General features: G+C 43.5%; 2 protein-coding genes across 10 annotated transcripts in view; both read right to left on the bottom strand.

Moving 5' to 3' along the window:
• Window positions 1–4,342: 4,342 nt before the first annotated feature.
• Window positions 4,343–8,093, bottom strand: rbm43 (RNA binding motif protein 43). Its single transcript, XM_083937789.1, has 3 exons — window positions 7,896–8,093; window positions 5,950–6,044; window positions 4,343–5,834 (listed from the first exon to the last, which is right to left on the bottom strand). The coding sequence occupies exons 1-3, from the start codon at window positions 8,086–8,088 to the stop codon at window positions 4,536–4,538; spliced, it is 1,587 nt and encodes a 528-aa protein (XP_083793915.1). The 5' UTR covers window positions 8,089–8,093; the 3' UTR covers window positions 4,343–4,535.
• A 398-nt stretch (window positions 8,094–8,491) lies between these two features.
• Window positions 8,492–27,015, bottom strand: part of r3hdm1 (R3H domain containing 1) — a 45,038-nt gene continuing 26,514 nt past the window's right edge. For 3 of the 9 annotated variants that reach the window (XM_083937637.1, XM_083937640.1, XM_083937638.1), the window contains 13 exons: window positions 25,525–25,797; window positions 24,874–25,028; window positions 24,440–24,562; window positions 23,211–23,561; window positions 22,912–23,038; window positions 19,327–19,484; window positions 18,608–18,741; window positions 14,655–14,758; window positions 12,804–12,985; window positions 12,070–12,226; window positions 10,966–11,063; window positions 10,751–10,835; window positions 8,492–9,801 (listed from right to left, as the gene is read on the bottom strand). In XM_083937637.1, the coding sequence (XP_083793763.1) occupies window positions 9,512–9,801; window positions 10,751–10,835; window positions 10,966–11,063; window positions 12,070–12,226; window positions 12,804–12,985; window positions 14,655–14,758; window positions 18,608–18,741; window positions 19,327–19,484; window positions 22,912–23,038; window positions 23,211–23,561; window positions 24,440–24,562; window positions 24,874–25,028; window positions 25,525–25,797 (2,237 nt within the window). In that variant the 3' untranslated portion in view covers window positions 8,492–9,511. Of the gene's footprint in view, window positions 9,802–10,750; window positions 10,836–10,965; window positions 11,064–12,069; window positions 12,227–12,803; window positions 12,986–14,654; window positions 14,759–18,607; window positions 18,742–19,326; window positions 19,485–22,911; window positions 23,039–23,210; window positions 23,562–24,439; window positions 24,563–24,873; window positions 25,029–25,524; window positions 25,798–27,015 lie in introns of those variants that run through there. The other 6 variants (XM_083937639.1, XM_083937642.1, XM_083937641.1 and 3 more) reach the window with 6 other exon arrangements.

Raw genomic sequence — 27,015 nt, 5'->3', positions numbered from 1 at the left:
ACACAAAGGGTTTTAACATCTTCGTGCCACGATTTCTATCTCCCAAAAGCCTTGCAACGTTTCAAGACCAGATTGGCTTTCGCACAGAGAAATTGGAGCTAAGGGGCAGCCAGTGGCACAGTGGTTAGAGCAGTCGCCCCATTGTAAAGAGGCTGAAGATCCTCATTGTAGCGGTCGCGGGTTTGACTCCGACCTGCGGCTCTTTGCTGCATGTCCCCCCCCCTCTCTCACCCCGTTTCCTGTCTGTCCTATATAATAAAAGGCTTAAAAAAATCATCTTTGAAAATTGGAGTTAAAAGCTGTGTTGCGTAAACCTATTTTAATGTGCATTTTGAAGATTTGCATGAGAAAAGCTGTATGGGAACGGCTAAATTTACGGTCGCTCTGAGTGTTTGTGCCTTACTCGAAATAGAGTTGAATCGCTAAATGAGATAAGAAAACACCTTTGCCGAAAAACTTCTGACGTGGCAATCAAATAACTCACAAGACTAATCCTCTCTCAGCGACTTCTCGGATATTCTCACGTCTTTGTCTCCAGACAGCATGAAATGTGGCCAACACTAGCTGACATGAAAGAACAATTAAAACTCACCCAGTTGAGACGGATTCCTGAAGACGTCTTCCCACTATTCTCACACTGTAGATGCGGTTCGATGACTGAGGGGACTTGTATTGTCTCCGGTTAGCAGCCTAGACTTCTTCTGCTCTGCTCTGTGACAATTGATTTGTTAGACACTGTCCAGAGTTAATCTGAGAAATAGACTTAAGGTCCATCCAACTCCGGCCTCCACCAACATGGGTCTTGTTTTCCGTAGTTAGTAGGAGTGGTTAGTTCAACAAAACACATGAGCATCCTCTTGCTTCGGCTTGATGGTGTCCACAAACAATAGAGGGCAGTGGGGGGAGGAGAAGAACGTATTTGGGGAACAAAACGCTTGAGGAGCACCACAATGAATGGGATCACAGGGGTGATACCAATCTGAGGACACGCAATTTACACATTAATCATTAGTCACATATTTGCAAAAATTCAAAGGGGATTGGGTTTGTTTACATTACAGGTCACATGTTGTGAGACCAATTAAACACCATTCATCCTTTTTACACACAGACAAACTGCTTTCTTGGTCTGTTGCCCTCAATTTCCCCCACAAGGCTCTCCCATCATAACTCCCTAATACCCGGCAACACTTAGGCAGAGAAGCGGGAGAGGGTATAACTCATATCCCTCCCCACCTCCCCCCTACCGAGCAGGGTGATGATCTGTAAAGAGAATCATTAAGACGCAATTTGTGACTGCAGTGTGCACACACGTAAGTCGCCCGGAGAACACTATTCATCAACAGCGTCCCCATTCGTCACCGTGGAAGAAATATGACGCAGAGGCATGCTGCTTGTCTGCGTGACCTCTGACCTCCAAGATGTGCGCGCCTGAACATGACCACGCGGGCATGAACGCTCCGAAATGAAACAATAGGTGGTCTGCTGAATGTCACCGGGGACAGATTGCTGTGTCCCCCAGCCCTTCTGCGTACAAGCATCTTTTGTTACGGTTCTGGGGTCTGGCTTTGTAATTGTTTTGCTTGGTTTTGCGATCATTTTGCGTATTTTTATGGTCGTTTTGCACCTGTGATAATTGTGCTTCTCTTTGGGGTCATTTTGTGTATCTTTGTAGCTATTTTGCATCTCTTTGTGGTTGTTTGGGACTTATATGGGGTTGTTTTGCATCTCTTGGTTGTTGTTTTTAATTTATTTGGGGTTGTTTGGTATCTCTTGGTTGTTGTTTTTAATTTATTTGGGGTTGTTTGGTATCTCTTGGAGGATGTTTAGTTTTTCTGTGTGGTTGTCTTGTCTCTTTGTAGTTCTTTTGGGTCTCTTTGTGGGCGTGTTGTATCATTTTGTTGTTGTTGTCTCTTTGAGGACACTTAGTATCTCTTTGTGGTTGTTTTGCATCTCTTTGGTGTTGTCTTGTGTGTCTTTGTGGACATATTGCACATCTTTGTGGTTGTCTTGTCCCTTTGTGGTTGTTTTGCCTCTTTGTGGTTGTTTGCACCTCATTTTGGTTGTTTGGGTTTCTTTGTCGACATTTTGTATCTCTTTATGGTTGTTTGCACATCTTTGTGGTTGTCTTGGGTTTCTTTGTCGACATTTTCAATCTCTTTGTGGTTGTTTTGGGTCTCTTTGTCAACATTTTGTATCTCTTTGTGGTTGTTTGGTTCTCTTTGTCGACATTTTGTATCTCTTTGTGGTTGTTTTGGGTCTCTTTGTCGACATTTTCTATCTCTTTGTGGTTGTTTTGGGTCTCTTTGTCGACATTTTGTATCTTTTTGTGGTGTTTTGGGTCTCTTTGTTGACATTTTGTATTTCTTTGTGGTTGTTTTGGGTCTCTTTGTCGACATTTTGTATTTCTTTTTGTTGTTTTGGTTCTCTTTGTCAACATTTTGTATTTCTTTGTGGTTGTTTTGGGTTTCTTTGTCGGCATTTTGTATTTATTTTTGTTGTTTTGGGTCTCTCTGTGTTTGTTTTTGGTCTTTTTGACAAAACTTTGTATTTATTTTTGATGTTTTGGGTCTCTTTGTGGTTGTTTTGAGTCTCTTTGTTGACATTTTGTATCTCTTTGTGGTTGTTTTGGGTCTCTTTGTTGACATTTTGTATCTTTTTTGTGGTTGTTTTGCGCCTCTTTGTGGTTGTGTCGCATCGCCATGTGGTCGTTTTTGCATCTCTTTGTATTCATTGTGACTCTTTGTGCTCGTTTGATTGACTTTCCATTAAGAAAAGTCAACAGTCACAGTCTCCAGTAGGCCCACCCATAAATCCATCCAGGGTCCAAACACAGCGTCGATCCACAGCAGACCCCGTCCCCTAGGAAACATCCTTGATATAGACACTCAGGCTTTCTTTCCTGCTGCTGTTCTTGACCTCCATCATGAAAGTCATACATGCTAAATATATTCACAAATGCAATTACCTAATTACACATTATGCATAATGAGGAGAAAGACTGAAAGGGGATGTAATGAAGAACCAGTGTCAGGGCCATTTTTAAGAAAACAAATCCATGCTTTCTGCTCGTTGACCCTCCTTTCCATTTTACCACAATAATTCCAGCCCCCACCCAAATAATGGGTAATCGCCCAAGACGTGCTATCAAAGGGGCAGCAGAGAGGTCTGAGTGTTAAGAGGCAGCGCTCTCTCCTCTACTCTTCTTTGATGAAGGGTTCTTCGGCTGTAATGTAATTCCTCCGTCCTCCTGGATGTTTTCATTGTATTTGAGAGCTTCCCCTAATGACGCCCATAGCTGCATCTCAGCAACCTTTTCCACTATGTTCCTATGGAAACAACTCAGTGAGTGTGTGCGCGTCTGGGTGATGAGTGATTGCATGTATTTGTGTGTGTTCATTATGGTTGTGTGGCTTATTTTTACATAATGAATCAATTATCGAGGCTGTGGAGCAAGCTCATTTGAATAATCTCAGAGAGAGAGAGAGAGAAAAGACTCCCCGCACAACATGATTTCACTGAGCATCTCCACACATCACATGTACAGACCAGTGTTTTTCTTGGCTATGGAGCAACACTGTGTGTGTCTGTGGAGGGGAGAGGGTGTATTTTGGGACATCAATCTGACATCATTTGCCTGCCAATCTGCACCCACCTCGCCAAACCCAGCCTCCATAATAGCTTCACTGAGCTGGACTGTGGCAGCTACAGCGTCTCTATATTTAAACAGTTCACCAAGTGGGAGATAGTGTCACACCGCCCCCTACAGTCCGATGTTGGTCCATGATTCTGATCACAGCAAAAATACAGTAGGTTCATGAACATATCACAGCCGAGCCAAGGCCTCAATAGAGGAAAACTTACATTTGTACTGGCTTCAAATGCAATTTTTTGTTGAAATATAACGGAAAAACTTTTAAAAGCACGTTCTTTACTGTTGGATTTCTTTTTTCATCTTTCTGCCATGAAACACACAATAATTCAGTTTACCAGGTGAAAAAAACCCCACGGCTAACACCTAAAAGAAAACAGTTTATTGCCATTAAATGATTATAAAATCTCTGTACAAGAAAACAGGAAGATGTGATTATATGAGACAGGTTGTCATGTTTTGTTTTTGTTTAATTAGAAGCCTATCTTTTGCAATTAAGATGTGAGATTAATTAAGACATATCCCTAAACTACTGTGAGAACGTCGGTTGGGTTAAGACCTGTTGTACAGAGGCCTAATTAGTAACACACACATAAACAGAAGAAACAAAGGGAAAACAAAAGCATTAGTTTTGCTTCATTTAATCAGAGCAGAGTTTGTCTAGTAATGAATGCAGATGTGTCATAAAATAATATTAATAAATTATAGTTCTAATTATTAGCCAGGAAAGTAAAAAACAACTGTGAATTAAACACGAGCCCAAACGGTGACTGTAAAGTACCAGAACGTAAGATTTCAGTCACAAACCGCAGGAGCCAGTTCTGTGAAGGCAACACGCAGCACGACTGCACCACCCCGTGGTAAATGATCAAAGTGCATTCATTTAGTTTTGCTCCATCCATGAATTCTCAGTGTCTTTGAGGAGCAACTCTACCATCTTACGGAACAGGTGACTAGATACTGAGGGGCCGATGACCTTTACACAAGAATCCTCCAGCATGTATAGAACTTCAGGGTGCAGGGAATTCGCGTAATTGCAGATACGAATCAGTTTCTCTCTCTCCTCGAAGTAGTCGATCTGATGAAGTCTTAACATCGATTGCCAAAACTCCACCAAACTCTTGAGGTTCTCCAACGCCTGCTGGATCCTTGACGCCGTCTTTGAGGTTTGCTTGTCAGTCAACGTTATCCGCGTGAGGTCGGTACCTTCGCGTTCAACTGACACATCAAGACCTCTCAAGCGTCTGTCAAACTCCTTCTTGTCAAATTTCTCAATGTATCTGAACGTGTATGAGTCGACCCAGATGCACGTATCCTCCTGATCTTCCGGACGGGTTGCGGACAGCTCTTCTGTATCCTCGGCTTTGCTCTTGGACGATGTGGAGACGTTTTTACGTGCGGTCTGGAGGATCTTAGCATTAAAGGCTGAGCTGTTCTGATCTGACTCCTTCAGATAGTCAGTTCTGCTGTAACAGGAGCCCACAGGTTTCTCTCCTTTGATCTTTGTTGCTGACATCCAGTCTGATCTGGTGCATGTTTCTGAAATGTCGCCTACTCCTGCCAAAATCAGGTCAGGGCCTGATAAGGAAGATCTAATCCCTGCATTGAGCACCAGTCTGGGGTTAGCCTTTGCTCCCTCTGCCCTGTATTCTGTGGGCCTTTCGACCCTGGGCCGATCTCTCAGCTCCTCCTCTTTATCACTGTGGGTATCGATAAAGCTCCCTAATGCCAAACTCTCATGGGAAACTTTTTGCCTGGAGGAAGCATTTTGAGTTTTTGCATTTGCGGGCAGGCTTTGGACTTCAGTTGCCTCATCTGCGGTCTGCAACGGCATTGATAAGGTGTTTGCGCTCGCCGGTCCCAGCTTAGCTTTAGAACCGCTGCCGCTTACAGAACCGACAGACCCGTGATGAGATTTTACCCTCGGATTAAGAGGAGTTTTTCTTAGTTTGCCGGCACTTTGGGTTGAGACTGGGGATTTAGGTTGGCTGGCTCTGCGGATGAGGTCCTGCCTCAGGGCTTGGACGGAGGAAAAAGGCCCTTCGACGGTGGCTTTCATCTGCTGGAGGGAAGCCTGGAAACGAAGCGACCTGTGAGCTGACCGCAGACTCTGAATCAGCGTTGACTGATCTCTGCCGAATACGGAGAGATCAACCATAGCACTGGGGACGTATAAAAACACCTGCAGCACAAGAACGCATTTGAATCAGTCTTTTTTTTATCATCTGAGCAAAACGTGAAGTTACACAGGAGCCAAACTCCCATTAATCCCACTTTAAAACCAAACTGATGCTTACATCTGTAGTGAAGGGGAACACAGTGAGAAGGTAGTCGTCAGGAAACTCGTCGTCAGTCATGATGTGTTGCTCCTTCCGCACCACCCTCCCTGCATCTGCCAAGAGTACTGTACTGTTCTGCAACGGTCTCTCCACCCATGTGAACATTATAATGATGCTTCATGAAGCCAGTGTGTTATTTCTTGTCATAGAGAGTGCACATACCTGCTCATTATCTACCAGTCTGATGTTGGCGTGCTGACAACTGTGCACGACCGGTGAATGAAACCATTCATCAGCCAGGCATACATCCAAGCAGCACTTCATGTAAATAAATGTTTGATCTATACTTTCACCTCTCTGCATGCTACATAAGTGGTTCCCATGGGAGCCAATTAGCGTATAAAACGGGCGATACGTTTAACAAAGACCGCAGTTGGTATTCAGGCATTTGTGTCATTGAATTTCCAGTCACTGATAAAAGCAGCTTATAAGCGTCAAAAATAAACCGGCTAAATGAATAATAAATACTCTGCTAAATTTGAAAATCCTAGAGGGTCACTCCTTTTTATGTGCTAAAACTAATTTTTAAATTCTCTACTTGCAGATCCAAGCAGCTAGAATATATTACACACAGGTCTTTGCTCTAGTTTTAGCATTACTTTGTATGAGAGTATAGGAAACAGCAATACGTACCAGTATGACTGGTAGCTGAATGTTTACATTGTATAAATTGAGTGATCAGTTAAGTCAGGTGTATGCCATTTCCTGCCACCATCTTTATTGGAGTAGGACACAACTTTCTTTATTAAATATTTATATTTTTCTCTAAATATAGATGCTTGGAAGAGTCTTTAAGGTTTCTGGAAACACGTTCAGCTGCAAATGAGTAGTTCACTGACCTTCTGTAGTTTCCAAAGATTAAGGTGACTAGACAATTTTGGTTCAGAGACGTTAAAACCTCCAAAACATGACCAGTGTTAAGTCAGTTTGATATTGAATATTCATTTGATATTCAGAATAAAAAACTATTATGCATTTAAACCATTTCATTGAATTATGTCAAACGTAAAGACTAATAGTCCTCACGTATCACAAGGCTTGTTTTTGATTAATACAAAAAAACACATACCTACATACATATACATATATGTGTATATATACACATATATGTATATATATACACATATATATACATCTGTATATATATATATGTATATATATACACACACACACATATATATATATATATATAAACACACACACACACATATATATATGTATATATATATATAAAAACACACACACATATATGTATATATATATATATATACACACATACATATACAAAATATACTCACATATATATATATACACATATATACACACGTGTATATATACATACATACATATGTATATATATTATCCAAATACAAGCATTGTGATATATGAGGAATATTAGTTTTTATGTTGCAAAGGTGGTTTGACATCTCCAGGTCAAAGATAAGGAAGCATAATAGATTTAAGTTTAGCAAAAAATAATTTTAAAAAGTATTAAAAAACAAGCATTGTGATGCATGAGGAATATTAGTCTTTATAGTTGCACATAATTCAGTGAAATGGTTTAAATGCAAAATAGTTTTTATTCTGGATATCAAATGAGTATTGACTATCAAACGGACCTTACACTGGTCATGTTTTGGAGGCTTTTACGCCTCTGAACCAAAAATGTGCCCGGGCTTAGCCTCAGAAATCCGGCCACCTCACCAAACTGGGGCTCCTGGATAAGGAAGTGAACTTAAAAACGGCCATTTTCGGTGTGTACACAACAAACAGTTCTCAGCCTGTTTACTGTTGACCTTATAACTTTAACACGCACTCCTCATAGTGAGGACACCGCAACAGACACACCACACACACGGCACGGTTAGCTTGTAGCCTGCGTTTAGCTTCGACTGTTAACTTACCTTCGGCTCTGTCAAAAGTGACGAAGGCGACTCCGTCCATGTTGGTGGGGTACCTCACCCCCTCCACGTCCCCTCCGTCGCTCCTCCTGCCGCTTTGGAAGTGAATAGTCAGCTTGTCAATCATCCTGTCGGCGGGTAACGCGTCGGGCACGCCGGAGACAACCACCGTCCGGGCCCGGGAGTCGGTCTCCATTCTGAAGCCGCGCAAACATCACAGCTAACGGCTAACGCGCGTTTTCAGCCACGCGACACCCTCCGCCGTTGCTATAGACACACCAGTGATGCGTTCACTTTCACTTTCACTCTGGTTATTTGTGTTTATGCAGCAGCAGTCTTTTGCCTCTAGGTGTCTCTGTTTCTCTACATTACACTCACTGAGGAGGGTTTATTCAAAATGTAAGTGCAGTGCAAATATCTCTGCAATGCCCAAAAGGCAGAATCAAACCTAAGGCAACGTTTTCCAAAGAGTTGCCTCATCTGTTTGTTTTTTTAATATCTATCTACGAAAGATTGATTTCAAGAGACCCTCCGTTTTAGATTATTGCTTTGGAAGAAGTCATGTCAACACGTGTGGTGCATACATTTATTGGAGTCAAACCAAGAAAAGAAAAGAAACAAAAATGCAACACCAGACACAGAACACCTCTCATGATTCACACGAACAAAAATCCAAAAAACAAAAAAGAGAAGATGCCAAGTAGAGTGACAAAACTTGATTGCATTTTTCTTGTGCATATAAACATTTTAATTAAATATAAAAGAAAGTGGCCTGGCTGAGTGCAACAAACAGGTATGAGAGGGGGGGAGGGGGGGTCGATAAAAGAAAATCCAGGCCCTGTCCGATTCCAATCCAACCTCCACGTCGTTCATCACTTCAGTGCAAATCCAACATTCACTGTGAATAAAAGTGACTTTAAATAATTCAGGTAGTATATCTATTATTCAGTGTTTATTATCGTGTGGGCTCACGTTGTACACGGGCTGCTGTGTTACTGTAGGGAGCGTGCACCTCACGGGACAGAGATGCTGCTCCGTTTCATGAGTCAGTGGCGAGGATGATGAAACAATTGATGAATGCTGAATCAAACAAAACACTTGCTTTGATATGAATGCTCAGTTTAAATGCAATAACATGGCGCGGAGCCCCGGTTTCACAATTTTGGAAACATTCTTGAACCAGAAACAAGTAGATTATGTGTGTTTTTAGTTCGATGCGGTGCTGTCACACTCGCACACCTGCTATTAAACGAGCCACAGTGGAGTCACGAACAGCTGGCGAATTCGCCCCAAAGCTTTTCCAAACACTTTCACTTTTGAACATCAAACTAGAATTTTTAGAATAGAGACGGGCCAGCTCAGCAGCCGCGGACGCGTTTCACTAACAAAACCAAACTCGGACCTGTCGGGCCAGAAAAGTGATAAAATGAACTAAAACAAAATAAAAGTTAACATTCATTCTTCAAACGTAAGATCTTTTTTTTTTTTTTTTTTTTTTCGTTTTTGATTTTGGACAGAGTCTGGGACTTGAACCGAGACAGTCCAGACTGAGGCAGCAGAGGCAGGTGGTTGGATGTGCGTTCGTGCGGCGCTCCTTAGATGCACCGGGATCTTAGCAGCTATGAGCCGGCCTTGTCCGAGTCACACAGCTGCCCTTTGTGTCTGGCACTAGTTCTGAGTTTAAAGGTGCTCGGGGCAGCAAATCTGGAGGGTAGCATGGCAAAGATGGAGTATGATGACGCCAGGGGTCCGCTGGGAGCGTCTCTGCTTGTCTTGCACAGTCGGTTTGGATGGTCCGACAGCCGCTGGATCAATTCGCCCCCTTTGTAGAGCTCTGCCAGGAGGTGGTGGGAGTCTGTACAGCTGATCCCCTCCGGAGGATCTGTCACTTCCAGGATCTGACTGCTCACTGCAGACACACACAGACAGCACCGTGAGCGGCAGAGCCATTAAATAAAACAACTGTCATGGGTGGAGAGAAAAATATCAGACCTGCACCATCGGGAGGCTTCAATAAACCGCTGCGGTCAGCTTTAAAGCTTTAGGCGGAAGGTCAAAACCCGTCGCAGTGTGTGTCAAGAAAACTAAAGTACAAATATCACTAAAAGTTTGTTTTTTTGTAACATTTCTTGATAGGTTACACCGTCAAAGATTGCCGGTCTAAAGATGAGGATTTTATTTCCAGAGGGGGTGACATTTCAGAATCAGCGCCCTAACGTTGAACCTTCCGCCGACACTTAATGCACAACACAGAGGGCTGCGAACAAGCCCCCTCTGTTTGATCGTACTAGTGGGATTGTTGACAAAAGCACCTGAATAATGCAAAAAAAAATAACACAGGCAGTGCAAAAATACAACGCCATATTTGAAATAATCAGCACATTTCTCTCGGCACAATACCGCCGGGGCTGCAGGTTCCACTGGCAGGTGTGAATTCTGCCCCGTCTGTAATTTATTCCGCTTACATTCACAAACACGCGCGCTTTTCTCCACAGCTGCGGAGCGCGGCAAGCATATTTTGACACGACACAAACCTGATGTTATTTCAGTTAATCTGCTAAATAGACGACACAGCAGCTGAGTTTATGGTCTTCATGAATCTGAACACGAGTTGCCTTTTCTGATCGACATCTAAAACCCGAGGTTGCACTCTGGCGTGCGTGTTTTTGAGAAAGTGCTTGCCTGAATTCCCAAACGAAACTGCACAGACACGGCTTTATGATATACCAGATTTATATTCGGTGCTACTTCCTGCAGAGGGAAGGTCAAATTTCGGTCAGAACCTCTGATAAACTCAAAATGGCCGCCGTTAACTCGAGGTTCGCTACACTCAAGCCTCCCTCTGGACTTCCTTTTACCTGCTTCACCTACACTGAGATCTGAAGACAGAGATTTTCTGCTGGCCTTCCTCCCATGACCACCACGCCAAACCCCCAGTGGACCCTGAGGACAAAAAAAGGACAACTCGGTCAATGGGGGGGCGCAGGGGAGGGATGTTTGCTGGCCTGAAATCTTTACTTCGATAAAGAGGAACAACTTTACAACTGCGAGCTCGGAGAATAACCTTTATTACCTGGTGTTTGGCCACAAAGTGGGCGGTGTGGATCAGCGGAGGTCTGATGGAGGGTTTGAGCTGCAGTGGTTGGCCCAGTAGAGAGTAGTGTGTTTCACCTAGATGTCACAGGCAGAACACGCGTCATCACAAACTGTGCATTTTCATGGAAATAGATCTGAGCCTCAGTCCTGAGTGAACAATGGGACATTTAGACAACTATATTTAGATATTCTAAAATACAAAGAGAGCATTTACGATAGTCGATCATTTATACATTCGTTTGTAGTTTATTAGCTTACAACCTAGCCCCTCTGGTTAGGCAGCTAGCTAACCTGTGCTAGATAAGCAGTAGCTAACTTGTGCTAGTTGGCTAACTTGACAATTGCAGCTACTCAGCCGACGTGTTATAAACATTAACATAGCTCCAAAAACAAGAACTTTGACTGTCTCTCTAAATGTATATATAATAAAAAAATGAAACCTAAGATTTTACATTTGTGAGCTAATTATCAGTTTAAATGCATACTATTAGCTGGTTAATAGTAATTAGTAAGTCAGCTAGCAAGTTAACTATTAAACTTCACATTTAAAATTTTATGGGAACTTGTATTACTTTGTTTAAAAATGTAGGGGCATAGTTTGTGTATTTTCTTTAAAGGAACTACAAAACTACAATTATAAAGTTAGCCAACTAAACTAGCTAGGCTAAGTTAGCCACTGCTTATATGGCAAGCTTGCTACCTACCTGGAGGGTAAGGCTGTTTACAGACTAATTTAAAATCGTGATTTTATTAAGGTTAACAAAACTAAATATGTAACAAAAAATATAAAACTTATGTGTGGCTGTGGAGTACTTTCATAGCTCCTTACTAACAGATAACACAGATGAAAACAGAGGTCGTTATTGTGTTCTCATGGAGATTATTTACTTAGCATAAAATAGATTTTGGTTAGCTCCAATCAAAATCATTTTTCACGTGATAACTTCTCGACAAAATATAATTAACGTGGTCACAAAAACCTCTTTCACTCTCAGGATTGAGGCAGAAATGGAACTCCATAAGTTTTGATGAGCCTGCTGTACTGGTGTGAGTGATTTAACACTGCCAGTGTGTCTCTGACCTTGTCCACTGTGGCAGAAGGCTGTAGGGAGCGGCGGGTGGTGGTGGTGCGGGTGGTGGGCCATGACAGGGATGGACGAGATGCCTGATGGTAGGCCCTTGACGCTGGGCGGCTGGCCTGGCGATGGAGTGAGTGCCGCAGACAAGGGCAGGCTGCTCTACACGCAATACACCGGCGGTGCGGCGGGAGGAAACGGGGGGAGAACACAAACACTTTCATTCAAAAAAGGCAAACCGTCGTTATTTCTCTCTTTCCAAAAGTCATTCTGTTGTTCAAGTTGTTGCTTTAATGTACCGTTTCATCCACATTAGCCCCCCTAATGTACCATTACACTCTAATGCTAAGGACTATTTTCTCCTCATTTCCAGGTTACGCCAGCACAGACTTCATTTGCTGAGCCTATTTACTATGACATTTAACCTGCCTGGAGCACCAGGGGAGGCATTCTCGTGTCACTGTCAGACCCAGACAACCAAACTAAATTGGCTTTCAAATTGCCTCCTTGTGACTGTCTCAACTTTCTGACACATACTGCATTCTCCTATTGGGCGAACATTACCCGAGTAAATTTAAAATTGAATTTAACATCATTTGGAAATAGTTGCCGTCAAGTCCAAACCTCTGAGTTAATTAAATTTTCTCAAAACCATAAGACAACCTCAATAAGGTCTTTAAAAGGTTACGAATAAAAATCTTGTTGTTGCCTAACCGATGCACATGGGCAGCGTTTGTACCTGGGTGTTGTCTGGAGGTGGGGGGAGCTCAGCAGGCCTGCGGCTGCGCTGGTGCTCGGGGCCCGGGTGTTTGTGTCCGGGCTGTTTCCGCTGACCGGGGGAGGGGGCCCGGGGCTGCTGGCAGGAGGGCGCTGTCATTTGCAGCATCACCATGCCGCTGCCATGTGCTGGGGGTAACAACCCTGCACAAAGGGGGGGAAAAAACTAAGCAGCTGGAATTGAAATACTGTGTTGACAAGAGGCAAATCAGGTCAGGCAGACATGGTAAAACACTTAATACCCCTACTTGGTTTTGTTTTTTTTATTTCATTCATTATATAAACTCATCATTTATGCACCAGAGGAAACTCTAAAAGGGTTTTTGCCCAAAAGCTCTTTTTCAGCACTTCTGTTGTGCTACACACCTCATCAGTGAAAACGCTGCTCTCACACCGTTAGCTGCTGAGCAATTAGCTTCTAAGTGCCTTGATTATAAGGGCACATCCGCGGAGGCAATAACAGTCCATTCCCTGCTCGCTGCTAAATCCTCTGCGATGATCCGGGACATCCAATTATCTTATTAGTTTGTGACGCATGAACGTGACTCAAAAATAAACAAATAAATAAATCAGAGGTTGAGAAGCAACCTTCTGCTCCATAAACTCCAACCCCCCCCCCCCCCCCGCCCCATATCCCCATCTAATTAATTTCTGTTTACGTAAAGCTCACATTAGGGGGAAAAAAATCATATTGTAAACTTTGCACAGCCGGCGACACTGTTGATTTATAAATTATTACCTCACAACAGTAGCAAGGACAATGGATATTTGGACTTAAACCTGCAGATTATTTCTGGCCCCGGCCTAGCCAATTAAAAATGTTTACTGGTGACGCTGTAGGTGAGGCCGGCGTGAGACCTTCAACTGACCTCATTACTGACGGGCTGGAAATGATGGCTCCCTCCGTTCCTCTCCCATAATAATCAGGCATGAATAATAAAGGTCATTAGTAAGGAGACTGCCCCACCTGGGCCTCTGGACCGCTATCGTGTGAGCCACGGAAAGGCCAACACTCAACAGGCAATACATGAAAAGATGAGTTATTATGGGGAGATTTACTCCTTTAAACCTCCTCGTAAATTTGCATTCTAATTTCCAGATTATTTCACTTGGGTAGGTAAATTGGGAGACGGATAGATGAAACTACCCATTATCGACGCCCATGTATCTGCGGATATTTGCTTATAACACTTTCTGCCGTTTTCTTGCAAGCCGTTTTTCATTTAGAATCATCATTTCAGAGTAGCACAGTTAGGAAACATGGACTATTTCTACTTGTAGTATTAGATTAACCAGTGCTGAGTGTCTTAATATATCCCAATGGAGCTGTCGACAACAAACAATAGATTTTCCCTGTACCGAACAACATTTTGACTGAGTTGTTGTCATCGTAACGTTCGCAGCGGTCGACCTACTGGCTGTCTAATCTCCGCGCAGCTTCGGAGGGGAAGAGGCGGATGTGCAAATCACTTTCAGTTATCCGCACTCTGGGGAGCTGTCATCGCCACACCTCACTCTTTCTCATTTTGAAAATCCGGAGTGTAAATCTAATCATGCTTCTGATGCACATACAATGGCAAAGTAAACCCAGGGAAGATTATTTCATTATGAAGCCCGGGCCGTGGCTATGAAGGAATACATTCGGCAGTTATTGACACTGAGAGATGGGGAGAAATAAAGGATGCGGGAGCGCTGACAGTGACGGGGAATCTCCAGGGCGCCAAACGTCTGAGGCTGAAAAAGTGATGCTGCTCCACATCACTATGCGACCCAACGGCCGAGTTCGCGGTCCAGATTGGGCGGGGGAGCGTACCTGCGTACTGCTGGCCCGGGTGCTGCTGGGAGACGCAGGGCGACGAGGTCTGAGGAAACTGGAGCTGCTCCATCATCTGCGCGGGCAGGAAGCTCACTGTTGAACTGCGAATGAACACACAGGGGAAACCATGCGTTTCACAACAGGGTTTCTACAAGGTTCAAGTTCAATTAAGGGTTTTTGAAAAGCACATTAATGCAATTTAACACTTGTTTCATGGTCGTACCAGCCAGAACATACAAGATGATAGGGTAGGAATGACAAGGCCTAGAATTATTTACCATGTATATCAATGTATTGACATTTACGTCACATTTTTGGCACTACTTCCCAGCAGTAAAGAGCCTTTAGAGCCAGAGAGAATTAGTCAAATCTATTTCATTTTGGGCTCCTTAGGAATGGAATGCTTCACAAAAAGATTTTAATATCATGCATTAAAGGTCTCATATTCTACTAATTTTAAGGTTCATTCTTGTATTTTGAGTTTTGATGAGAACATGTAAAAGAAAAAACTCACACTGTCTGAATACATCTATATTGTCCTTCTGTCTGAAACGCTCTGTTTTAGCACCTGTTTTTACCTGTACACAGAATAGTTGTGACATCACAACCGTGCAGAAGTCCTGACGGCTCGTTTAAAGGCACAGTTTCTGAATACCATAAATAAATCAATATCTGTCTTCACTACCATCTTGGACTTTATTGTCCTGACATTCATCTGTATTGCTTTTTTGTTTATTTGTTTATCATCATCTTGCTTTGTTTAACGCGATTATGATCGAATATAAAAGTATAATAATAATTCTAAGTTACTTCAAGTGGGTCAGCTACCTAAACATTATGTAAGGTGTTGTTGTTTTTTGTGTGTGTTTTTGTTTATTTACATTTACTTGCATAAATTCAGGAAGTGACAACACACATTCTGTTTAAGGGGGTGGGGTATACATCAGATTTTTTCATTCTTCCCGCTCCTTTTAAGGCACAAATTTCAATCAAATGTTGCCGTTTTCTGTGCAAATGCTATTGTAATGAATGCTGCCTTAAATAAATGAATAAATGAAATGAAATGAACGAATGAATACGGGCTGTTTGCATTTCTGTGTGATACTTTCACCGTCATTATATAGCACCTCAACGTGCTTTATAATAATAATTTAAAAAAAGACGCTATCTTGCTTTTTACAATATGGGACGTTTAAACTTCATTTATTGTTGAACCACTATATGTTTCTTCTTGTACACAGGCCTTTCTTGAAAGGAGATCCCTGTTTCAGTAAAGAAGTAGAGAAATAGAAAGAAATGACAGCATTATGTTCTGTTGCATTTAATGCCGCTACAGTACATACAGTATATTTCTATTCACGTTTGAGGAAAAAAAACCTAATAAATCACATAATTACACTTTAACATGACTACTATAACAAAGAAAAAATGAGTCAATTGACCGAAAAGTAATTCATCTGTTGTGAGAATCTGTTGCTTGTTCTAGTCTTAAAATGTATTGAATTGAATAAATTTGTGTTTTGGACATTTTACGCCATCATTTTGTGCACCAAGAAATTGTGATTGGCGGTTACTCTATTGTTAATCGACAGTATCAATGATAGTTAGTTGCACCCGTAACACCAATTATTCCTAATTATATCAGTAATTTGTCCTGAAACACGACTAAGGCCTGGAGAAAATGGATGCTTGGATTGGCCAATTACAAAAGGAGTTCTTTGCAGATACCATGTATAAGGTCTGAATGTTTCCAAATTTGGCACTCCAGGGCCTGAGCACCTGAAGAAGTCCAATATGATGCTCACACCAACGTGATTTAATAAATCACTTCTCAACCTGCACAGACGCAAATCTCCAGGAGATCTGTACGCTGCAGCTGGGGGATTACATTTGAAATTTAACTTGAAGTCCATCTGCGAAAGCGGGCTCTCTTCTCCGTGAGCAAACCTGCCTGCGGGGACTCGTGTACAGCTGGTGAAAAAGCCGGCTGCAGGTGGACAGTTGGGCCTCGTGGGAGAACACTGAGCCGTTGGAACACTGCCGCATAAATCATTTCCGCAGCGACTGCCCTACTAAAGCAGCCTCATTTTACAGCTGGGACAATGAGAGAGTGACCCCTCTTCTCGTATGTGTGTGTGTGTGTGTGCGCATTGTTCTTCTGCAGGTGATGACTACATACACGGCTGTTTCATGTCTGGTGTTTGTTATGTACGAGCCTGCACAATGGTCCCAGTAGTGCTCCGCTCACCAGTATCCAGATTGATTGGGTCCATGGAGGTAGAAACTAATTACATGTTTTGCTTTCTGTGAACTAGTTCTATCAATCAGCTTATAATGAGAGAGAGAGAGCACAGCGCTCACACTACTGCAGCCGCAGAGTAATGGAGGAAAGCGTGTTGACGCTCTTTCAGAGGGTGGCCAAGTCCGACATTCATCAGCTACTCGCAGACCCGATGCACTCATCAGGCCTGCTAAGTCTGTAAATAAGAGGCACCTTCAAGAGGGAGAAACGACATCAAACACCTGCAACCCGGTATCTGGGACAAAGAACATCTACAGGCGAGCTAATAATTTAATCTGAACCTGATTAAAGCAACTTCAGCTATTAGACATTGATATTATAAAAGGGGTGAGCACAGAGCAGAGTGAGTTTATTATCAGTCAGCGTGTTTACATGCCGTTTAATATCCCGATTATATCCGGGTCAAGGGCATACCTCGCTTTCTCAAACACCATGTTAACAGACCTAGAGAACTCCTTCAGAACCCCAATTGTTCGGACTTTGCAACGGCAAGTAACATTAGTAACAAGACGAGCCGTATCGAACATAATTCTGTCCAAAAGTCGGTCGTTTGTGATTTTGACAATGACTTTTGTCTTCAAAAACCTCATGATTCCCTTTACCAAGGTTAAGCCATTTTGCGGGTTACTGATTTCCATGTAAACGCACTGAGCATGACCAAAGTTCATTCAGGACAAAAAAGCTGAACTAGAAAACATTAACTTTTTTTTTTTTTACATTGTAGACAGCCTTAGGCCTTGAGAATGATTATTAAATGGATCAATGTAAACTGGGTTATGAAAGAAATCATGATACAAAACATAAAATGTGCAATAAACTAATTACTCCCATACAGCCAAGTATTGATGTGCATGTACACGGCTGCAACTGAACAATGTCGTAAGCAATAGAACAACTTAAACATAGTTATTTGGCTTTAAAATTGAATGAGTGGCTCCTTTGAATTGAATGAGTTACAAAAAGATTTGAAACTAAAATTGTGCATTAAAAGTCCCATATTCTGCTCATTATCAGGTTCATACTTGTATTTTGAGTTACTACTAGAACATGTTTAAATGCTTTAATATTAAAAAAACACATTCTTTTTCTCATACTGTCTGAATGTACCTGTAGTCACCCTCTGTCTGAAACGCTCCGATTTAGCGCCTGTCTCTTTAAGGCCCCTCCCGAATGAGCCCAGTCTGCTCTGATTGGTCGGCATGTTCGGGTCTTCCGCATCTGTGCTCTCTATACATCATTGCAGCCAGGGAATGACTGTAACAGCACTGTATCAGCACTTTTTAACCTATACGCAGTATAGTTGTGACATCACAACCATACAAAGTCCTGACGGCTTGTTTAAAGTTAGTTTCTGAATACAGGCTGTGTTCATTTCTGTGTGATACTTTCATTGTGTTTATATAGCACCTCAACCTGCTTCATAAAGAAGAAAAATGCTATATAACTTTTTACAATATGGGACCTTTAAACTTGTATTTAATGTGGAACCATATGTTTATTCTTGCACAGGCCAAATGTTCTTTTATCCGTTGCATTTGATGCTGCTACACTGCATATATTTCAATTTATATTTCAGAAAAACAACCTTATAGAGCGCATATTTATGCTTTTATGACTTCTGTACATAGTGTTTAATCTGAGATGGTACCTCATGGTGGTGTGCTGGTTAGGGGGGAGCAGGCTGTAGCAGGGCTGCATGCCAGCAACAGCCACTGCCCCCTGTCCTGGCTGACAGGACACAAACACTGGCTGCTGGTACGTCTGCTGTGGCACAGAAACCTGCTACAGAAAAATGATTGGGGGGGTGGGGGGACAGCAGGTAAACGTATAAATCGAGCAAACAAATCAACAACCGGCAACTTGCTTGATTGACTAATTCCAGCACATGACTGATGAATCATTTTCCAAAGGTCTGTCAAACGCAATAAAATGCAAATAGACATTCATTTTCTTAGCCGGATAACAAACAATAAAATCTTAAGTGTCTTTTGGGATTTTCACGTGCTATGAATACCAGTATAAAAGCACCACGGGAAGTGCTTTTTTCTGGGACACTGACGCTGTTTTGAATTCTTCCATCAGATATCCACTGTGAAAATCCACTGTGTCATAGTTTTATATCCTTAATCTGAGGGACAAATAACTCAAAAGTCAACGCTGTTTTTTCTCCATTAATATTAAGTGCAGGCTTTTATTTCTGAAGCTCTTGCCTCGACAAGAATAAAGAGCTACTCGTCGCCCTCCTTTGAGAAGAATATTTATCTCAAGAAAAGCAAATTCCATTCATAACAAAATGAACTGAATGCTCTCTTTCATCTTCACACTGGTAATATTAACGTGACGCTGAAAAGGGAAAGCTTGATTTACCTGATAAGACTGCATTGGAGGGTACTGGACCATCATGCCTTGCATCTGGTTGCCCATATTGCTTTGCTGGTTGCCAGTGAGAGCGAGGCTGGATGTTGGCTGCATGCCCATTATGGTCTGGTAGCTGGACGCTGGGTTTGGCATCATGGCTTGGTGCACTGAGGCAAAATGAAAAAAGGCACAACGCTGTGACCGACTGAAAAGCGACTCCTGATAGGAATAATGAAACGCCGCAATTAATATTCGCAAGTCCTGCGCAACATAAGCAAAGACGGCACTATTAAGAGCGCGAAGAAAATAGTCGATTTCTTAAAAAAAGGGAAATTTGCTCGCCATCAGAAGGAAAATAAAAAAATGAGCAGCAGAATGAGGGACCGTGGAAGTGTGCGCTCTGCTCCAGGAGTCGAGCTGTTAGAGCTAAGCAGGTTTGAGGCACTCGGAATAAATGAGAAAGTCAATATATTTGATTTAGCCTGTGGCGGCCTGAACCTGCAACCTGAGTGGCTGGGCCGCTCCTCTGTCTAAACAAAAAAAAAAAACAACAACTTCCACTTCAACGAGTGATTAAGTTGAGGGGTAAACAGAGTGGGAGCACATTTCTATGGTACTACTTAAAAACCGATTTAGAAAATGTCACAAAAAAAGAGGGAAAGTCACACTCGTTCGTCCATTTTCTCAACCGCCTTAAAATGGCCGCGCTGATTGGTAGCTGGGGGGGATGGAGGGAAATCACACAGTTAAATGTCAAGGTGACAAAAAGAGATTTGAAAATACTGTCCCTCTTGACACACACGGACACGCGGGCGCGCGCGGTAATTCAAGGGACAAAGGAGAGGACGTCCTTTTTGTGAAGGTGTCTTTACAGTCTGCCGCCCTGGGAGAAAAGTCCAACTAGACAATGAGAGTGCTCCACCGGGACGCGGGAAGGACTATTTTTATCCACCCCTCATCTCCCACCTTCACTCACAAACCATGCATGAAATGGCCACAATATCAATCTCGCCCCAATTTTATTCCAGTCCAGCAGGCAGCGGATGAGGGCGGGCGATTGTGACTAAATCCCTTCCAGTCCCTGTATCCCGCAAGTATTGTTGACAGTTTTTGTGCATTTTATGGATTATGAGTACATGCTGACATCAATTATAAGGCAATGTTTGCTTTGCTCCAAACTCCGTCGCCTGTGCCGACCGTCTAAGCCGCGGTGAGAGGACGGCGTGCCCTGCAGGTGAGGCAGTGAGGGGCTGAAAAAGAGACCGGTTCACTGTGAGATTCATAGAGGCCTCTCAGACAGCGTCCCGGCCCCGCTTCCCGCCTCTCGGGCTCAGTGGGCTTCCCCGGGTATTAAATGACGCCTAAAAACCATTAGGATTTCAAAGGAATCCTGCCTTGAAAGGACAGCTGACTATCTAGCCGCCTCATTTCACCCATAATAGGCACTTCGGGGTTTATGTCCAGTGTTTTAACCCTGGCTGTACTCTATTTATTTTACGGGCTGTTTAAACTGCACCATTCAGGATGTGTTTCCATAGCTAATCTAATGTGCACATCTTGCCTGTGAATGTCAGAAAAGTCCAGGATGGCGTCGTCATATTCCTCAGTACACAAATCCATTCAGTGAATTATCATAAATGACAAATCAGAGCAGCAGATTGTCACATTGGAGAAGCTCAAATCAGAAGCTGCGTTTGGCATTTTTGCTGGAAATGATAAATCGACTGACCTAATAGACTGATCGACTGGTGCTTTTTCTTTCTTGTAACTCCCTTTGAAAGCGAGGTTTGTCGCATTTTGCTTTCTGACTAATGAACTGTGCCGTCACCAAAGAGTAATGAGGAAAGAAGACAAATTCTTCAATCCCTCTCCATAGAACGCAAGCTGCTGTCCCAGAATGACCACGACTGACGCCGAAGCCCTGTGGTGGCGGCTGTCTGATGTAAGGGAGCGTAAATACTCCCAGGTTTCTCTGCGGACCCTGACCGCGCCATCTGAGAATTCCCACTGATCACCTATTTATTATGTGTGCACCCCATGCTACAATATCTTCACCTTTAGTTGGTCTTATACATCTTTGCTTTTAATTAATGCAAAAACAGAAGAGAAACGAGCTACTGAAGTTTTTTTTTTGTTTTTTTTCGTTTCCCTGAGAAATAATTGCTGTCCTTTTGCCTTTGTAGGTCAGCTTCATTTGTCTGCTGTCTATTCCCCGGGTCCCCAGCAGGGAAGCCACATTTGCAGCCTACAGATGACAGAATAGTGCTGCAGCCACTTACAGAGATGGTTGGTGTGTGTTTGTGTGTGTGTATGTGTGTGTGAGAGAGAGACTGTACAAGTCACAGTTACAGCGACGCTATATCCAGTTAAGCAAGAATGTGTGTGTGTGTGTGTGTGTGTGTGTGTGTGTGTGTGTGTGTGAGAGAGAAGCCGAGCAGGAGCTAACAATCTCAACTCCTGTGGTGTAGGGTGGGGAAAACACCGGAATAATCAAGTGGATGACTCCCGGGGAGACATCTGAACTAACAAAAACTAACAAACAGAGGAAAGAAAGAGAGAAATATTTGTTCTTCAGTACAGCTGTCGGACTGCGGCTGGCATAGCTCCCTTGTGAAGAAACATACAGGAGCAATAATACTATCTAAGAGCTTAAATTTAAAGTCTATTGATACAGAATCACTATTGATATAGCAGCGAGGCCGGGCTTTGCTCTTGATGAACATGAAGTCTGAAAATTGAAGGAAAAAATGTGTTGTTTCACACCAGAGTGCAGACCTCGTTCATTAAAACACCCTTTGGTTTGTCTTCAGATCCACCGTGGCACTTTTGCAAAGCCGCGTTTGGTTTATCGCAGAAAACTGGAGAAATGAAGGGTGACCTGCTAACCCGGCTATTTCTTTGGCATCCAGGTGTGTTTGTCATGAAAAACAGCTTCGACTCAGATCAAAATAACCTTTTTTTTTTTTATTCAAAAGTGCATGTTTTGAGAAAAATGAGTGCATCACACCAGGTCATTTACAGTTTGTTATTTCACAGATTTAAAAGAAAAAGAGCGCATGACAAATGATCCATGAGTCAAAAGTGAAACGAAAAGTCAGTATTTAAAGGGGACACATTAAGGTTATTTTCAGCTTCATACTTATACGTATTTTGGATTTCTACTAAAACGTGATTTAGAAAAGATTTCTCTCATACTGTCTGTTTGAATATACCCGTATTTTCCCTCTGTCTGAAAAAACTGTTTTAGCACCCGTCTCTTTAAGACCCCGCCCGTAAAAGCCCAGTCTGCTCTGATTGGTCAGTGTTTCTGGGTCTCTCTGTGTCTCTATCATTGCAGCAGGAGAATGACCGTAACAGCACTGTAGCTGCACTTTCTACTTATCGTGTTCACAACCATACATAAGTCCTGACACAGTTAAAAGGCACAGGTCCTGAATTTGGGATCTGGATTTCACTGTGAATTGAATTGAGTGTTTTCATACTTTCAAAACGCACCTCTACCTGCTTTATAATTTAAAAAAAAGACATGAAATCTCACTTTTTACGATGTGGAACTTTAAACATGGATTTCCCCTGAAATGATTGTGTTCTTACCTTGTTGCTGGGGCAGGTTTTGGCTCTGAGGGCAGTTATAGGGCAGCGGGTTGACGGGGGGCCGGTAGTGCTGCTGCTGGCTGGAGCAGTGGGGGTGATGGGTTGAAGAGCAGTAACACGCGGACATCTGGAAGAGACACACAACACGCATTCACACGGACTGTATGACACATCGGGAGTCCCATAGCAAGAGGCGAAATGAGGGATTAGTCATAATGTCGGTTTCGACTGCAGGAGTTAGTCATGGTTAAAAAATAATCACACTTTGAAACAGTTAGCGTGGTTTAAGACGTCCCTACCTGCTGGACAGGCTGTTGGATGTAGGTGTGTTGCTGGAGCAGCTGCTGGTTAAGCGCGGACCCAGGAAAAGCAGCAGGGCCCGGGGTGGAGCTGGCGTAAGCGTGGTTGGGGCCCGGTGTCGGGAGTGGGACGGGCTGACCCTGCAGCACCCCGGGGTGTCCTCCCGACGGCCCTGCCACCATGTAGCCGGCGAGCTGCTGCTGCTGCGGAGCTGCCTGCAGAACCATAGGGGAGGGGTGGTGGTGGTACACAGTCGGATAGTGGCGGCCGTCTGGAGCTGAAGCCCCGCTGTCGCTGTGCGGCTGCTGCGCCAGAGTCATGTGACTGAACTGGGCGTTGAGGGCATCCGGCTGGAAAGAGAACTTGGTGTTAAACAAGAAAAAAACCCGTATCTTAATCAAGGAATCTGCTCAGAATATGGATCGATACGGTTCGACCACCCGGGACAGTCAGCTGATTTCTAGGCTGAGTAATGAATCAAAGACACTAGCTAAATCGACTTTGACTCGAAAGGTTTAAACAAATGCAGAGTCCAAAATGTGACCCAGGTCTGCAGAGACCGGCAGAGTGGAAAGTGAACTATTTATCTGCATCGCCACAGCACGCCAGTTCAGGTCATTTCTGACACGTTGTTGGAGAAAGTAGTGTTTTTAGTCATGGATTATTCAGCGCTAACATCTGGTGATGAATTAAATATTAATGGAACTTTCCACAGGCATAATTAGTCACGGAGGCATGTCTTTCACTAAAACCAGGTCAAAAATGAGGTTAAGTGAATGCATGATCTATATATGTGGGTACCGGCTCCTGCTGGATTTAGATACACCTTATTTCCATGAACTGAATAGTTAAGTGTGGGGTTTAACAGTGTGTTTTGGAGTTTAAAAAGGTGAAATAACGCTTGAGTTTAGAGACCATTAATACAAATCTTGTTAAGCCACACCTCCAGTTCACTCTGTGAGGACGGCACTGAACATGGATACCAGACTCTGCTTGCAACATTTTAAATATACCACAGAAGAATTGAGGCGCTCAATAAAAGACCACACAGATACAGTACGGAGATCTGATTAGAGATAGAAAGCATTTATTTAGCCTTCCACAAGCTTTCTGGATATGTGTCAGCTAAATGTATTAATTTGACTGCTCTTAATGAGCCAAGTCTGACGGGAGATGGAGCGGGGAGGGATGGGGTATAGTAAAAAACGGAAAGAAAGGAGTTCTGTACCAGAGTGTACTGTTGGTTAGGACAGACGGGCAGGAACTGAGAAGGAGGAAGAGGAGGAAGAGGGTACGAGACCGTCGGGTTGTGAGCAGGCTCAGAGGACGGCTGGAGAGGAGGACAGATCGGCTGAGGAGGTGAAAGGGAAGAAGAAATGGACAAGGAGGGACAGGAGATGAGACTGGAGGGAGGGTGCTCGCAAAACGGCGGGAGCATCAATTGATCATTCGCTAAACCCCATCTGTGTTATCACTTTTAATGCTACGAGAGAAAAGGCGTGTCTGTGGGAGGGGTTTATCGAAGGGTCAGTGAAATAGCTCCTACCATCTTACCATCAGCTCCCATTTCAACACTATAGGTTAGTCGGGTTAGAGAAGAAACACTCTTGACATGAATTCAATGAGGGTCCTGCTGACAAAATGTAGCTCCCGCCCACTGACCTGGGAGTGGAGGTGATTGGTTGGCTGCTGCTGTGACGAGGCGGGGATCGGCTGCTGTGGAGTTTTCCCCTGCTGTGGGTTCCTGCCAGCAGCGGGGGCGATGGAGGCCGGGTTATAAACTACGGCGCTGCCATCGGGGTGGATGAAAGGCTTGCCTGTCAAATTGAATTCATAAGGGACAAAAAAAATAAATATACAAAAACACACATCTTCATACAAAAGGAAACGCTCGAATGATGCTCCTGGTGACAGGAAGAGACACGCAGAACATGGTCCGTGAGAGGGGAGAGGCAACGGGAATTAACATCCTTGGCAGCGTTTGACGTTCAGTGTGCAGCTCAAAGGAGTACAACTGGCCAATGATGCATATTTACAGATTTCTCCCATCTGTTCGGTGCATTTTGATCAGCGTGCTTTTGGTCGGACTACTAATTTGACAGACAAACCGAGTGCAGCCTCATGCCAATCTGTAATTCTGTCCCAGAGTCATGAATAACTCATCAGTAAACCAGAAAATTACAAGACATGAAAATGTATTTTTCTGCTTGGATTTAATGCAGTGGACTTGAAACTTAGTCTCCACGCTTTAGAAAGAAGTCCCGCGCCTTCATGTGTATGTCCTTTCACTAGGAGGTAAACTCTATCACCCACCTGTGTGTGGGTTGACCAGAACGCTGCCGGGTGGTATCCCTGAGGCTTCCAGCGGCAACACGTAATAGTTTGTTGCGTCTGTAGCTGACGGTGGCTGCGAAGGGACGCTCTTGATCAACTCGGTGTGTCCGGGTCCGCCTCTAGAGTCGGGGGCCGGGTGGATCAAGGGGGCGCTCGGGATGCTGGACCAGGACGGGGCTGAAACTGGGAGAGGCAGTTGGGGACGGGAGAGCGAGCTGGACGAGGAGCCGACGCTGCTGCACGATTCGGAACCTGAGGAAAAGGCAGAAGAAGGGAGATCGTCATCTACTTCCGACATTTCCCAGAATGACTTTCAAGTAGGAGGAGGGGCATTAACTTGGAAGGAGCCGATGGTGACAATGCAGGTTTGGGGATCCGTGCGCGTCTGTGATGGATTTCTCTTTGTATGATCACCCAATGGCGTGCAAAACGGCGAGTGTATAAAAAAGGCTTTCGGGAGGAGGGGCTGCGATCTGGGGTTTGGGGTTTGAGATGGCTGAGGTTGATAATGTCGCTGCTATCCAACCGAAAATGTAGACGTTTACAATAGCAAGAAATGGAAAGAAGCACATCAAAACTTTAAGTATTTGAGTAATTGTACTTTTGTTATCGCTACTGGAGAACAAAGGAGTGAGAATGACAGGCAGGAACTATAAACTTTTATTTTCACATGACTGAGAAGGTATTTCCATGTCACCGTATAAAAGCTCTTTGTTTTCAGGTAGGAATGGTGTTATTTTAGAGGGGCTTAATGCGAAAGGGCAAATGCGGGAGAACTCGGCAGCACTGGAAAGATGTCTCCTCGACTTATACTCCGAAAAACACAAAGTGAGGGCACCCGACTGCCGTAAACAACTTAAAAGACCCTGCTCAGGCTAGAAGGCTACTACTGCTGCTAAACCTCTGTGTGGAAAAAACAAACAGGATTGGCACAAAAAGGAAAACGCCAACGAGGACTTCTACCCCTGCATTCACTGAGGTAAACAAGACAAACCTGCGGTGAAGAACATTTTCAGCCGGTCTCAGCAAATTCAATTCAATTTATAGTGTCAAATCATCACAAAAGTTAGACCCAGACCATGCTCTGTGATTTATTTATGATTTATAGAGACCCAACATTTCCCCCTTGAGCAAGCTGCATCGATACACTATGATAATGAGTGATAAAACTAGTCACAAATGAATCATACTGTGGAGTGAGCACCTGCGTGTCACGTCTGGGTGCCTCGACTTGCACATTGTTAACTCCTCACCGCTGGCTTTTACACTACTGCTGCTACAACACTTTTTAAGAGCCTCTTCCATCACCGTGCTGCTGTACGGTCATTAGTTTTGACAGCCGCCTGGCTACAGGACGACCCGCGGACTTTATTGAGCGCGGCAGGACAACAAACATTTGTTCTGATGAGACCTCAGGTGCCCTGAATGCCGGAGGGTTGTGCTTGGAGCTCAATAAGCAAAATGCCTATT

This window comes from Echiichthys vipera (genome assembly GCF_963691815.1).
Source record: "Echiichthys vipera genome assembly, chromosome: 23".
NCBI classification, from domain to species: domain Eukaryota; kingdom Metazoa; phylum Chordata; class Actinopteri; order Perciformes; family Trachinidae; genus Echiichthys; species Echiichthys vipera.
Note: the sequence above shows the minus strand (reverse complement) of the source record. Positions and strands in the feature narration are given on the sequence as shown.